The sequence below is a fragment of the Pygoscelis adeliae genome, unplaced genomic scaffold, assembly GCF_000699105.1.
Source record: "Pygoscelis adeliae isolate BGI_AS28 unplaced genomic scaffold, ASM69910v1 Scaffold77, whole genome shotgun sequence".
NCBI classification, from domain to species: Eukaryota; Metazoa; Chordata; class Aves; order Sphenisciformes; family Spheniscidae; genus Pygoscelis; species Pygoscelis adeliae.
Genome location: NW_008825216.1, coordinates 364,348 through 380,387, shown reverse-complemented (window position 1 = coordinate 380,387; position 16,040 = coordinate 364,348). Strand labels below are relative to the sequence as shown.

Below are 16,040 nucleotides of genomic sequence, written 5' to 3'. Positions count from 1 at the left end.
TGTTTCTATATCTCAGAACTTATTCTGATAAGAAATTTTATCTCTGTTTATAGGGGACCTGGATGCAGATTATCAATGCTTTTAAAGTAATGCTTTTAAAATAAAGCTGCAGAAAACATGTACTTGAGTCAAATAATGCTGCAGAAAACATGTACTTGAGTTGGTCACCTTTTCATAAGCGTGCATATAAATGAATTGGCCAAACATATTTTCCATGCTCCACATATTATGGAAATAAGTTACACATTCATGGAAAGAAAAATTCAGGTAAGTACAAAACTCTGAAGTGGTGAGCTGACTGGAAAGCATTTTCAGGAAATGCCTCCCGCTTACAGAGCCCTCGCTGCGCTGGTTTGTCAATGTCAGAATTAGCAAGGATCAGAACAAAATTCAGGATGTGCTTGTTGAAGTGAGACTTTCTTTTCGTCATTTTTATGACAGAGATAGCTCCTAATGAGTGAATTATGTAGCTCTGCAGAGAAATATAATGGGATACCAATTCAGAGTGGAAAAAAATCTTGTAGGTCACCTCTTCCGTCTTTCTGCTAATGCAAGTTTCTTTCCTAAAGCTCATTTGATTCGGTTCTGACCAGATTAAATTTTATGCACAGCAAGCACTGGCCCCAGCCACATTTTCTTGAGGGACTATTCTCCTTGATAGACTGTACTCCTCACTTAGTCCTGCCACCAAGATCTTAGTCAATATATTCTGTATATGTAGTTTCTCAAAGCAAAGTCACTCACTTAAGGAGCCACAAGCCAGTCTTAGCAACAATTTAGTACATTACTTGAGTCTGGTGGAAAGAGTCTGTTTCTTACTACACTAGAAATCCAGCAAATTTTGAGATGTTTTGAGACAGGTCCTTAAAGGAGGGATCTCTATTAAGGACCTAAGAGGATTGCTTGCAGGAGTCATTGCTGACGTACTCTGGCTGACACTAGCTGTTTAAAAAATGGGAACTGGGTATCAAGATTCAAGGTTATAGAACTGCAGAGCTCTCCAGAAACTATTTACACTATATTGGTAAATTTCTCCTCATTCTCATGGCATAAATTTTAAGAAATAATTTTTTTTCATGTCTGACAATTTATATCGAAGAAAATGCTACTCTGCTACCAGTTTTGCCCCAAGCTACTGACTCATACTTATGGATTGATTTTCAGAGATGCTGAGCACATGCAGTTTTCCAGCAGAGCTCAGGCAAGCAATAGGGCTTAATATTTCTCAAACACAAATCGCTTACTAATAAGCTGTTGCCAAGGGAATCCTGCCTGAGCATTTGGGTGAAGAAAGTGTATAATGCATCCTCCGTACAGTTCTTCTAGCCAGTTACTCCATGGAAAAGGGTGCAGCAAGATGAATGAGAGAGAAAATTCCTGAACTAATCAAATTTTTCATAGAGGGATTTGAAGCTAGGCATGTAAAATAAGCAGGCAACAAACTCTAGGAGAAAATTATATGAAAATTTTCAGTATGTGAAAAACATGATACATGATTGCAATTACTTTTTGTGCGCTATGTACTCTTTAGCACAACTGCTGGTTTGACAGAGGAGAGGCAGATGAGCCAGGTGCGATGGCTTGTGTTCAGGACAGAGCAGCAGAGGCTGAACGCAGAGAGGTCTCAGTCAGTTTACTCTTAAGCAATAAGAAGGTTTCATTAGGAAGGAAGCTTTGGACGGACTGACTTGTTAGCTGATTATCAAGAAAATTTTAAAAGGATAGACTTATGCTTTCATAAAAATGCTAGAGAACAACAGCTATAAGACAACAACTTGCACATAGCAAAAGTAGATTGTTTACTTATTTTAACTCAGACTGGATAACAGAGTCATGAATATCTATAGAACTGCCACAGAAGTTTACAGGCAGCACTTATCCAGACAGGGAGCTTATGCTTTTAAAGGGAGCAATCAATTAAGGCTTTTTTTTTCCCCTGTAAGTGCTCTAATTTCCTAGAAGGTTGACTTCACAGCACATGACTTTACCTGGAAGGCTACTGAAAATATGTACATTTTCAAAACTTGTCCTTCTTCACAGCAGCAGAATTTAAGATTTTGCTTTGAATATATAGAAAATTAGTCTCATTTAGCATCATATACAGATCTGACGGTCATGTGCTCTTAAACTCGATGTTGCATTATTAGTTATTTATTCTCCATAACCTACCAAGTTTCTGCAATCCTCCTCCATTTTTAACTCATTTGGGAGAAATGCACACACATAAAATTACAAGGCTGAAACAGCATCCTCTTGCAACTGCAATATAGATGCAGTTGACTGTTGTCTTCTAGTATTAGTCCAAACCTCCTTAACACTATAAGTGACTGTGGCACTTTTAAAATTTTATTCTGTCTCTCCTTTGAACATACTTCTTTTTTTAATATGCAGTTAACTGTGGAGAAAAGGTCTCTATGTCACAGACACTTTTGAGTCTAACCATCAACAGAAGCGCACTAGAGAAAATGAGTAAAAGTTACTAATTCTTCTTCACATCTTTTATGTCTGAAATTCTTATAAGCCTCTTCCATTGTCACAACTATGTTCATTTGTTTGCTTAGGTTTAGGCTTGAGCTTTTCAAACACAAAAATAATTGCTATTTTGTTGTGAATAAATTTTTTCCCTAACCTTTCATATTTCTTATTTATCTCATTCCAAAAAGAGAACAGTAAGGAAATGATTTCCTCAAATTTGCAACAGCTGTGAGTCACTAAACCTCCTGATGGGTCCCGTGAGAACTGAGGCCAAATGCATGTGGAATAACAATTTCATATGTGGCATTATATTTCCCCCTTCTGAGATGCAATGGACTTAACAAGTCTCCATATTTAATTAATTCTTAATGACATGAACTGTTTTTAATCTGCCAGAAAAAAATTCTGTCAGTTACAAAATTACATCTGTAAGAAAACAGAAGATGATTACAGGTAGGTCGCATGCTCAGCCATTAGCTGCGTTCATTTCCAGAGCCAGTTTTCTGAACTGAGATCCAATTCAATTCTATTTGTCACAAAACCAAATCATCATTCAGGAACATGACTTAACTCACAGGAAATGTAAAGTGATTTGAACTACACTGGCCTTAAAAATATTATTATCATTAATTATTATTATTATTAATGTGCATACTTCTTTTCATTAATAAAATCCCACTGAAACCAATGGGATTCTACACAGAACAACATGTCCCGCGTGGGTGGACTCCAAGACATACGGCATTAAAACAGGTATCTTCAACAGATGGAACCTAAGAACCTGCCTTTTTAAAACTTATTTGCAGTTTGAGGTGCCTCTCTTGAGATCTCTTATAGCATGATTTTCAAGCAAAACGGAGGGAGATTTCCAGCACTTTGTGAAAATCAACAGTTTCTTGGTAACCTCAGAATGATCAGATGGTCAATATTTTGACAGTTACGATCAAAACCAAAGGCTACACAATTCCGCTTTGACACAATAAATTAATCCAAGCCCTCTTTTTGCCACCAAGACATAGCACTGCACTACAGCTTTATTATGAGAACAGGTCTGCAGTTTCTTGACATTTTGGAAGATGCTGTTTTCATGTCTCTTTTCTTCACATTTTCTTCAGATATACCCTTTTTAATGAAAATATTTGATATTACAAGCTCACGTGGAACAAGAAATTATATTTTGGAGAAGATATTAACATATTATACAAAGATGTAAAGATTATTTGTTTCTGAGTTAGCTCTGGTAATAAACTAACACATGCAGTATCTCAATCTCATTTAATTTCTAGTTTAAGATTAATTATTTTCCTGGCAGTATGCCACATTCTGGACAGTAGCCCAGCTATGGGTGAGTAATGGTAAATGGCTGGGAGTAATTTTTAAATTAAAATAAAATTGCAGTGTGTTTTCAAAGACTTGTAAAATTAGGTCAATGCCAAAGAAAGTGGTTTGCTTTGTTAATAACTTTGATAAAGGAAGATTACAGAGAAAGCCTACTTCCTGCTGGCCTTGAGAGCCTACTGATGCCTGCCATGATCATTAGTTTTAGGAGATGCAGTTTCAAGCTTGTTCAGGGCAAGTCCATGAAAATGGAAGCACTGCACAGCACCATAATACATGACAAGTACGAAATGCATTTGCATATCTGTAATAACATAAATTCCATTTATTATATTTTCTAGAAAGTAAGAGTTACTGTGAAAATCTGCAGAACCTCTTTGGAGTGTATTTGAGGTGGAATTTATCCTTTAATATCCTCAAATTGTTTCAATCCTACTTTAGATTTATTTTGGATTCTTGAATATGATCTGTTCAATTTTTCTGTATTCCTCTGATGAACATTGTTTACAACAGTTATGTGATCCTTTTTGCAAGCAGCTGTATTCAGTTCCCCCCTTATCTGCCCTCTCTTTATATTCATAGAAAGGTATCAGAAAAAAATCCTCAGGCCACAAGGCAAATGCTAGTTTCTCGGACTGGGAAGATGCTAACCTAATAAGAACACCAGTGAAAAGTTGTCTTAAAAATTTATTTTCCTGCGAATGCTCTAGCATTAGCCAATTCTGGCGACACAGAGCCACCTTAGGTAGATCAAGTGCAATGCTCTGACCCTGTTGCACGGGGGAGCTGCAGGTGGGTTTCTTACAGGCTTGCACCTTTGGCTCATGACTCAGCAGGAGCAAGGAGATGGCAGGGTTGGGGCTTTCCCTTCCTTCACCCCTCTGCAACAGAAGAGCTTAAATTCACCAACAGGAACATATTTTACAGGTCTTCTATTTAAATCTCAAAAGCTCTCAAATGAGTACGTTTACTGTTCAACAAAGGCACCTCCCCACATGATGAAGAAACTGATCCCAAGTTTAATTCTGTATTTCTGGCATGCAAAACCAGGAGAGATTACATAAGATTTCTATTTACTGACTAAGGTATGTAATTCATTGCCCAATCCAGTGATCAGCTGTGACTAGAAAACTAGTGTCTCCTAATTTAGATTAAAGGATATTAATAGAAACATTCTCAGCCTGATCTCAAGTTCAGACCTGTTAAGCATATATTTGTGTATTAAAATCCCCCTGGTATTGTAATACGCATTACAGCTGAACAACTCAATGTCTCTCAAAACCATAGTAAATTACTTTCTGATCTTTAACGTATTAGGAGACTATACTGAGATGCCCCTCTGAGAAAAGCAAATAACACTTTCAAGGAAAGGAAGAAACATTGTAGTAAGTGGTAAATCAAGCATTTCTCCTTCAGCGGCTAATTTCCTCATATGGACTGGCTAATCACTCAGGTGTGGTATGAATTACTCCTCCTTTGTAGCTTTCAATAACTATTTGCTGGACATCTTCAAATCTCAGTATTTTAAAGAAAGATGAACATTTTCCTCCTTCTACAGGATGAGGAAACTGTCACTGTTTTCAAACTCTACCTTAAAGGCACTCAGCTCTCCTGAGAGTCTCAGCTTGAAATTGTTTTATTTAGCAAGGTATTTGAAATTAAACTGTGCCCGCTATGGAAAGCAAGGAAGCATCTATTGGAACCATTCATCCCTGGGGTCTTCAGCTCCCAAGAGCTGAGACTGAATTCATATTACAAGTGAACACGCATCTAAATTTCTGAAAAGCTGTAAATAGAGACTTTCAAAGTTTGAGTTTTTGAAAAGGTAAGCTATCACGTACATGCTTAGTTACCTAAATAAGTGACCTGGTCTTCAGATGAGCTGAGTACTTACAGTCTGGATTAGAATGAACAGGAGAGTGCACATAGATAATCCATTTTTCTTTAAAAATTAGGTCACTATTTGGTGTACAGAGACACCTAATTTTGGTTATAATTTTTTATGAATTTTTTTGTAATACTTTACTACCTATTACCTTCAGATTTTCCTGTCTAAGCACATATCAGCAATTACAATGTGTAATTTATGAAGAAAAACCCAAGAAACAGGCAAATAAACAAGGTATTTCTAATATAGTTCATATTAGAACCATATTAGTTTCCATAATAAATAATTTACCACACGGTGTATATCAGAAATAAAAGATCTAAACTAGGCACATCTTTGGGTCTGAATCTGAGAATAACTATTGCACAACCATCAATAAAACGTCCTCTGCTTCACTGAGACTTTGTCACTGTAAATAATTACACTTCCTGGAGCGCACAGAAGATGTAAATGGCAAGGTAGGTTTTGATGAGTTTTGAGGCTTTTTTTTTTTTCCTCAGATCAACTCCAAATCTGACTTTAATAAACTTTTAATAAACTTTGAAAAAGGTGACAACACATTCATTTCAATATCAGCAATTCTTGCACAGGAATTACATGACATGTAATTATGTTTTTAACAGTGGGATGATTAAATAAGACAGACTGCAATGATGTGTTCATTCATATAATACATAATTCCCGAAAGAAATAGGAAAGATTTCTACACTGACCATAGTCTGTGTTTTCCGGCTCCCAACAATTTGATGGCCAAAAATAGGGTGTCTATAGACAAAACAAAAAAGTAGGGAACTCAAGTTAGACAATGCAAGCATTATACAGTCCTTGGATTGATACTGGTTTCCAGAGTCAATTTACATTTTTGGTAGATCTATTATATTGTTAACTTGACAATTTTGAAATAGACATCAAAACAGAAAATTACTTTCGTACGCTTGTTTATTGCATTAGTGTCAGAATTGCATTGAAAAAGAAGAACAAAGTGTTCTTTTTATTCTTAAAGTTAAGGGAACAAAACCCACAAGGTTAGGTAGTAAGGCTGTCTTTTTCATCTTGCCTAGCACCATACCTCTCACATGTCCTGAAGAATCAGTTTTAGAAGGTAAAAAGACAGAAAATACTTTGGGGTACATTCAGTTCTTGATTTTGGAAAGTTTTCCTTAGTATATATTAATATATAATACTCTTTCCTAGAAGTTATTTGTTTAAAAATGCCACTAAACACAACCTGTTTTCACAAAGTTATCAAAGTTCTTTTCATTTGTTGAAGTCTATTTTTTTCTAATTGTTTACAAATTGTGATTTAAAATGTGATTTTTTTAATGGAAAGCCAATAAAAGTATCAATAACTAGTTCAATACTATGCTTATTAAAACTGTGCTAAATGTATTGTTAAAATAATTCACTTCTACCAAATGAAGAATATAAGACCATATAGGCATTTTTCACACAAATAACTTAATTTTTAAAATGGTAACTTTTTGTTAAAATGTAGAGGATTACAGTATTTTATACATAACGCATTCATATGTATATATACACACATACAGAGAATTATATATTATTTGAGCAGTTGAATTAATCTCGTTAAATATGTGGACTGGTCTGAGCGGTATTTCAAAACACAGGCACTTCCTTAGGAAAAACTTCTGCTTTACTTTATGTTTCTTATTGGGTTTTCTCAAAGATCTCCCAGCTGCAAAAATGGAAACTCTCTTGCTGCCCACTTCCCTCAAAACTGTTTTAATGTTAATCTGGAAACCAACAGGGCTGAAAGGTGACACGTTCACACCTGCTGTCAGGTTAGATATATATTGGGAAAAATCTCTCTCTATTGTAACAATGACCCATCAACTTTAATGGGAACGATTTAGAACTTGCTATTTATCAGGCAACAGCAATGAGTTAAAAGGTAAAAAAGAAACTATCACAAGCTAACTTCAAAGGCTGAGATGTGTTTCTTGTAAGCTGTTTTGTGCTCTGTAATGGAGCAGCAATAAGTCATTCTCCTATCAACTATTCGTTCGCAGTGCCACTGAAATCAGTGACCAGTATAAGCACAAATGGAAAGAATAAGAGGAACCCCTAAACAATGAATGGCAGCACTCAGCGAATCCCAGAGAAGCAAGAAGCTATAAAAGTAATTTAACAATGTCAATCATATAAAGCATAAAGTCACCATCATTTAAATATACAGTTTTCAAACTTGGGGAGGGAGAACAGTCTATCCTTAGAGGCATGAAGCATATCTCAGGAGAGGCCCAAGAAGAAAAGCACAACTACATCATTTTCCTGCTAACAGCAACTTTAACCTCTGTTTACAGGTTCAAGCTGAACTTCTGGAAAAAGGGTGCAGTGGGGTTACTAAATACACAGAAACCATATCTGCTCAGGCAGCTCCCGAGCTGAAACTTGGGGCTCAGATTTTATTCAGGGGGGAATAGCAGTTATGGTGGAGGATGGCTGGAGAAAGGTGCAGGGGAAGAGCCCTTTCAGAAGTAAAGAGGCAGAGATTCTTCCAATTGTGGGTATACTTGCTGCAAATTCCATATTTAATCTTCTCACACATACTTAGGATTTCTCTTGACAAATTACATATACTCCCATCCCAGCTGAGATTAAAAAATAAATTCTCTCTTCTGATTTTGAGCGAATCCCAAAATTGCTTTTGGCATTCATTTCACATCAGGCTATGAGGAAATACTATATATTCACAATTATATTTATGACGTAAGAGGAGGACTCTGTTGTTTCATACATAAATGAAAAGCTACTCCTGGCCAGCAAGAATACTGCAAGAAATAATTCTGAGAGGCTCTCAAAGAGATTGTATCAATCAAGGATAAATCTAATATTACTGTTTTCAGTATTTAGTTAAAATAACACATTGAATTTTTATTGGGACTTGCACATTGGTGGTGGAGGGAGTGTGGGCGCTAAACAGAATATGGGAAAGGGGGCAGGATCTTCAATGTTGTGAAACGTCACTTTAGCTCATCACTAGGAGGCAGAGGTGGCCAAGGCTTTTCTGAAGGACAAAAAAGTGCATCCCAATGGCAGGACCTGCTTCTGACAGAGGAACTCAGTTCAGACCAATGCCAAGAAGTGTGAAAATGCACCGAGTACACTTTTTCCTTTCCGAAGCTGAACAAAACTTTCGAGGGAACAGATGAAATAGATTTTGTTCCATTAGAGAATACCTGACCAAGACTTTGCAGGTGTGTAGTACTTGGAGTGAAAGTGACTGCAGGATGAGGCTGGTATTCTGCAAAGACAAGCACAGCAGTATGAGGGCCAGCAGGCTCAGAGAACAGGCAGAGGAGGTCTCTCCGGAAAGTAAACGGAGGGTCAAAGAGATGGAAGGGACGTACTAAACGTCCAAGTACCTTTAGAGAGAAAGTGTAGTGACAGACCAGCGTAACCACACCGGCAATCTCCAATCAACGAAACATGAACAAGAGATCATGGAAAAAGCACAAACAAATGCACATGCTACTGAGGATGAGTCTAAGCCTCCCTGCGCCTCCATGCCTCTAGAGATAAAAGAAGAAAAGTTAAAACAGAACATGAGTTTTAATTAGCAAAGCACACGATAAGTCATAATAAAAGGTTTCAATAATGTTATAAGATAAGCCAAAAAGAAACCCCAGCAAAAGGCAAACATTACGTTATGAGAAAGGGGTTCAAATAACAGATCAGTACAGAAGATTATTAAATGCCTTCCTTGTTTGAATCTCCAGAAGGAAGGAGACTGTGGTCAGATAAAGGTTTTTCTGCCCAGGGAATGACATGCAGATGTGCGGATGCTCTGAACTGGGCAGGCACAAGCTGCCTCTGAACTGCAAGCCGTGACCCTGCCTGCATGGTGCTTGGATGCATTTAATGGGACCTGCTGAGAAGTACAGCTCATCAGCTCAAGCACTGCAACGTGGCCGGAGCTGGCCTCCAGCCAGCCGGCTCCCAGTGGGAACAAAGTTCAAGTCTGCCTGCAATCAGCTCTGCGAACATGCCCAGAATTAATTTTGACATGAAGATAAGACTACAGGGCGAAGTGCAGGAAAAAAACAGGAAGAGAAATATTTATATGAGGTCAGACAGTCCAGGTTAGAGGCCTGATGAAATTCAGCACAGAACGCTTAAGGAATTATTGCGTTTTCATGTGGGTAAACTGTGTTTATTTGTAGAAAACAAAAAAGCCTCACCAAACTGAAGAACGACTCCTGGTTCCTCAGCACTGTGAGTTATATGCATGTGCAAATATTATGACAAAATTTTTGCTCTGGTACTTCTCTATCTCCTCTATCTCTAACTCTCTATAGTATTTAGTATCTAACTGGCAAGAGTTTTCAAAAGTATTGGATTATCTGCATGATGTTTAAAGGAGTGCAAGTCACCTGAAGGGCAAGTTATACACAGAAAAAATATTCATTCAAGTAACCTTTGAAACATGGGCAGTTATTTAAAAAAAAAAATAAATCACATAAGGCAGAGGAGCCTCAGAATACTATAGCAAGGGGAAGATCTACCTTTTTCAGAACAGGGGAAAAGCTGAAATTTTCTGTATTCTAATCTTTCTACATCTAGTGTCTAGATTGAAGAATTGTAATACACTATCCATTTCTGAATCCTTAAAAGCTAAAGGTTACTAAAATTTGGATTTTTCAAAAACATATTAGGTCACTAACAGTGTAAAGCCCCTACTAGATGAGAAATAAACAGTAAATGCTATGTATTTTGGCCAAGGCAAAGTCCTACATTACTTTCTTACCAGCAAGTAAAGAATTATGGTATCGCATTAAGAGATGTGCTCAAAAGCAGCTACAGCTGCTGATAAAGTTTTATTCAAAGAGTAGATAACTATTATTCACTTTCAAAGCAGGAAATGGCATTGGTGGGTGCAGAGATTAGGAAAATTCTCCTAAAACCAGGCACAAAAAATAGTGGTAAGGGACAGGATTAAGACTTAAACGGAAAGAAAGTAAAAAAAAAATCAAGAAAAATCTTTAAAAAAACCCAGACACTGAAAATGAAACATGATAAAAAAATCAGTTTCTGATTAAAGGATTTTTACAATGCTATGATTGTATGGAAAAAATCCATCAACAATAAACTTGTGTGTAGTTAAAATGACTGACGTTTTCCCAAAGGTGCATTCCACATTTTCTTGCCTAATTGTTTGGTATTAACAGTCATAAAGTTCTGGTCTTAATCTACCTCGCCATGTGTCATGCACACTGGATAAACTGGAATACCCCTTGATAAACTGTAGCAATAGAAGTAAATCTCAAGCAACATCACTCCTGGCTGAGAAAAGTCCCAGGGAGAAACCTCACCACAAGGCTCCCACAATAGTACAATTCTGTTATTAGAATGATACATTAAGATTTTGGGGAAATGTGTATCAAGGCCCCCCCATTCAGGCTGGCCCTCGAGTGCACCGGACGGCCCCTTGCCTGTCTCCGTTCTTCAGGGGCATGCTCTGAGTGCATCCCCACCGCCCCTGGCTGCAGTCCTCCTCAGCCCCAGCGCCTCGCGGGCTTCTACCTGCACAGAGATTTGTTGTCCCAACCTCTGCAATCAGGCAAGTTAACATTGAGCTTGCACAAGGTCTCAGACAGAAATCCCTGGAACCTTTGACTCCAAAAACCTGATTTTCCTACAAATGGAGTCTGAGGTTTACTTTGTCCCTTAGATGTTACAGACCTCAAATAGTTTAATTACATAACACGTGACTATAATGTATGTGCTGAGTTTACATCTTTCCACTTCTGTTTCAAAAGTCTCCACACAATTTCACAGTCCAGATATTTAATAATCCCTTAGAAGAATTTGCTAGAGAGGTTATCCATGAAGACGGGGGGGAAGAAGATTTGCCTTGTTCAAGGCAAATAAGAAGATCCCTGGTCTCACGGAATGAGGTCAGGAATCAGAATAGGAGGTGTGTGCAAAGGAGAAAGCTGCCTGCTCTCATCTGATCTATTAGAAACCCCCCACAGCAATGCAAGGGGCTCTGCCCATGTAAATGACCTTCCCTATACCTGGACTATGCAAACAAAGCTTGGTTTAACTACTTGTTACAACTCACATATCCCGAGTACACTGTAGAAGAATTATAACATCCCTTGCAATATCACATATTCCTATAGCACAAACATTATACAATCTGTGTGCTTTGTTTTATGATCTAGAAACCCTACATAAGTGAAGATTTTCCCCAGGAGTGTTATGGACGTGGTATAACATGTTGTAGCTCAACACTACCATTTTCAAAGAGAAGATTATGAAATATCAAGGGGTTTTTGTGAGATGTAGAAAACCTGAAGGAATTATCATACTTAAGAATTTTACTTTTCCTCAGAAGGGAATGTGAAGTAGTTCGCGTGAACAAGTATATTAGACAGGCAACATTTGTCATTTTGCCGTGACATCCCATTTAGGCGGAAGGAAGGTGGGTGGTAGTACGGTTTGGGGAAAGTCAAGTACTGTTTATCAGCCCAGGCAGAAATAATGCTGCCAGTTTTTATCAGTACACTTTTAAGGCACTTTGTTTAACTGTATCTGTAACTCGAATAAGCAGCCAGCACAAGTCAGCAACTAGACAAATAAGGCTTACCTAGCACTGCACATGCGATCGTAGAGCCATTTAAGCATTCAGAACAAAACAGGCTGTTACAAGGATCTTCACGCCAATGACGGAAAACTGGGTTTGCACGCACAAACGCATACTGGTTCTCTTGCATTATAGACTAATATCATTAGGTAAAGTTAACCACAGAAATCCATAATCCTCCTGTTAATAAAGTCATATGAAACAAAATCCTGCAATATAGCACATATTCCACGCTAAACAAATTGGCAGCAGTGGCCGCTATGCATTGTGAGCAATCCTGTGATAAAACAAATAGATCTGCTGTAGCCCTACCATAAAATTAATCAATAATAATATCTAAGCTAATGAAACAACCACTTGTAAAAATCAGTGTTGCCCATCAGCTTTTATAAAACATGATTAATTTCTATGCATTAAACTGTATTACTGAGGAGGGAAATCATTAAACATCTTTCAGCTACCCCTTGTTGATAGTAATAAGAAAAGAATTGTTGTTTCTGAAGCTGCTCCACTCCATGAAATCTTTTAAAATCTAATTACTGGGATGGGGGAGGAATATTCAAATCACTCATAAACCTTCCTTTGCATATTACTACTATTCTTCTCACAGGCACCACTGTCTTTATAAACAGCAGAAATCAAGTCTTTGCTAAAAAACAGTTAGACACAATCTCAAATGCCTTGCATGACAGATGGCAGAGTTCATGGGCATTCAATTTTACATTCACTGCACTTGACTCAAATGATCTCCTGGTAAAGGAAAAGGGTAAAATCACTGGTCTAGCACTGTCAAGCCCATAGAGGAAGGATGCCAGCAAGTAGTGCTCCACAGTTAGCTCAGAATTATTAAAAAAGAGGTTGAGGAAGTTGGAATAAAGATTTTGGCTCTGTGACTCCTCTTTTCTAACCTGGAAAGAGGATGAGCATGGAAAGCGGTGGTGGGGAAAGTGTGCCTGAGCAGGGAGTTAAAAAAAGAAAAAAGGGCAGTCAGAAAGACACATGGATTTGAAATTATTTTTCCCTCTTCGAAACCTAAACAGAACCTGTATATGCTGAGCCTGAGCTGAAGAGACAATGAATTAGTCCTTGTACCTGCAATTGTCAAAGAAAATCTGCCAAATGCTGGATAATATAACCTGCTTCTTTTTTATTTCTAAAATCTGGCTTCCAATAAAATCCTTCCCTCAAGGCACGGTACGTGATCCAGCGAGGCTGTGGAGAGTGTCTGGAGAGCTGTGATGTTCAGTCACAGCCTCAGTATTCACAATGGCCAGAGGCTGGCCCAGGACCGAGCCAAGAGGTAGCTAGCTGAGCAGGGCTGACTCAAAGAGATGAGGAAAGCAATGCAATTCCACCTGAGACACAAGGATCCGCAACACTTCATGTTCTACACTATTTTGCAGCAAAGATATTCCAAGATCCTTACAGTGATTGCTATGTATTTTTATCCCCAATTTAGGCATGGGAAAACAAGGCCAGAGAGATTAAATGTGTTTGTCAAGAAAGTGTTCCCAGTGGTAGAACAGGAGGAGACATCACAGGTGAAATCTTCACCTTGCCAAAATCCGTGAGTTTTGCTACTATCTTCACCAGACTCATGCTTTCACAAGAAACTGTTCCCATTTTCACACTCAGCTATTTATGCCTTCCATCTTAAAAGTTACAAAACAACAGCAGAACCTAAACGTCATCTCTGAAAATTAATTTATGTTAAATGATGAATTAATCTCATCAAAAAATGGGAGTGTGATTATCACTAGCCTCAAGTATCCTAGGAGTTTGTTTAAAGACAAAAGATATTAGAAAACATTATTTTTCACTATGAACATTGAGACACTTGGTATGCATGTGCAACTTGTGGAAGAAATCAACATATCTTTCCCTGGGAGACTATTACAGAAGTTTACCAGCGGAGAGGGGAGTCAGGCATTCCTTACCAGGACAGACCACATGTGGACACGGATGAAAGGTCACAGTGAGTAATCCCTGGCCCCAGGAAGATCTGCTTTCTAAGGTGCACCTTGCTTTTCTTATTTGGGCCCTTCATACCTATTTGGTCTCAGGTAGAGGAGGGTGGTTAGCAGGTATTCAGCTCTTTCTTTGGTCCCAGGGTTAACTTACCAGGAAAAGGCAATGCAGCTCTTCAGGACGGTTTGGAAAGTATCACTATCCCTGAATTTTCTGCTTTGCCTTGTTGACACTAATTAGAAATTTCCTCTCTGAGTAAGGCAATTAATATTTAGATCCATCCCCTTTGAATTAAGTTGTTATCACAGAAACTAACCTAATTACACCTGAGTAGGTCAAAGTATGATCCGGAATGATTTATTTATTTCTAAGGCTACATTATTTAAAAAAGCAGATATAACTATATAACTATCTTACAGCCCTCCTGATGGCAAGAGTAATAACTGTAAAAGTATAATTTTGCATATAAAAGGGCATTCGCACAAATGAAGCACAATCTCCACTGTTTTTAGCTATTTCGATACAACAGAAGGTTGTTTAAAACAAACTGGAAGTAATTTTACTGTCAGGAGGGAATGCGTCACCCTTTGGAAAACAAAAAATGAAGTGCATGGAGATCATTGTAGCTAGCCTGTTTTTTGTAGGTCAGGTCTTTGTATTGCAGACAGAGATTTCTCTGCAGGGATGGCTTCTGAACTTTTCAGTGCTGGCAGGTGCACGGTTTTCTCTTTCTATTAAAATATCTAGAAATTTGTGAATCCTGTCCAATACTCAGGGGGTCCTATTTCCAAAGCACCTGAACAACTATTCTAGTGCAAAATTCACACATTTGCAGTCAAACTTTCCTCCCCATTGAGTATGTTGTCTTCATCTTCCAGTTTAACAGCTTCAGTAACAGATTTTATATTAGCCTTATTTTGGTGGGGAATGTGGAATTGTAATGACATAACTTTTGCTGCTACAAATCCAGCTAACAGTATGACACCGCTATGAATTTTTTCTCATGCTACACATTAACAGCTAAAATTGCATTGTTTTAACATTGTTAGCATAGGAATAGCAATTCAAAAGGTACCACAGAGCAGCAAACAACCAAAATACTGCAGATATATACTGAGCAACACTTGAAGAAATTATCTTATTTCATATGCATATGTCAAATAGATGCCAAATCCTTAACTTATATAAATCAACTGATATCATTTTACAATCTAACCCTCACTGAAGCTTCATGTCCAAACAGGTAGGCTGTAGACCTCTCTGAGGAAAGCCCATGGCAGGGTAGTTGCAGTACTCTGAGCTGTTCACAGTGCAGCTAATTCTAATCTATACTTTCCTTCAGTCGAATTATCATGCTAGCAGAGGTGCTCATTTCCCATGTTTGAGACAGAAGCAGGCCAGCAGCTGTGCAGAATTCAATGACCAGCATTCCTACAAATAAGTCCTATTCTCTGCAAGATTAAGTCCTCACATATTTTGTCCTTCTGGCCACTGCTTCTGCAGAGACAAGCCAAGAACTAGAGCCTCAACCACTCCATGATTTTTTTCCACTTTTCACTTGCCTCATAACCACATCAGTGCATTTCCCTCAGCAGTAAGCCCCTTCACCCATGTGCCATCCCTCTCTTCTTTGTACTGAACACTGAGGAGGATGAAGAACCATGAGAAGGAAACCTTTTCCTTCAAATCCTCTCTCCAGGATCAAAGGTAACTGTGGATCTGGGGGAGGAGGCTTGGAGTGACTGCTCTTTGTATTACCCA

General features: G+C 38.1%; 1 protein-coding gene across 4 annotated transcripts in view; it reads right to left on the bottom strand.

The window, feature by feature from the left end:
- RGS7 (regulator of G-protein signaling 7) overlaps nt 1-16,040 on the bottom strand; it is a 264,344-nt gene that overhangs the window by 70,760 nt on the left and 177,544 nt on the right. For 3 of the 4 annotated variants that reach the window (XM_009329150.1, XM_009329151.1, XM_009329152.1), the window contains exon 5: nt 6,415-6,466. The exons of the other annotated variant lie outside the window; for it this stretch is intronic. In XM_009329150.1, the coding sequence (XP_009327425.1) occupies nt 6,415-6,466 (52 nt within the window). The remainder of the gene's footprint in view (nt 1-6,414; nt 6,467-16,040) is intronic. 4 annotated transcript variants of the gene reach the window in all.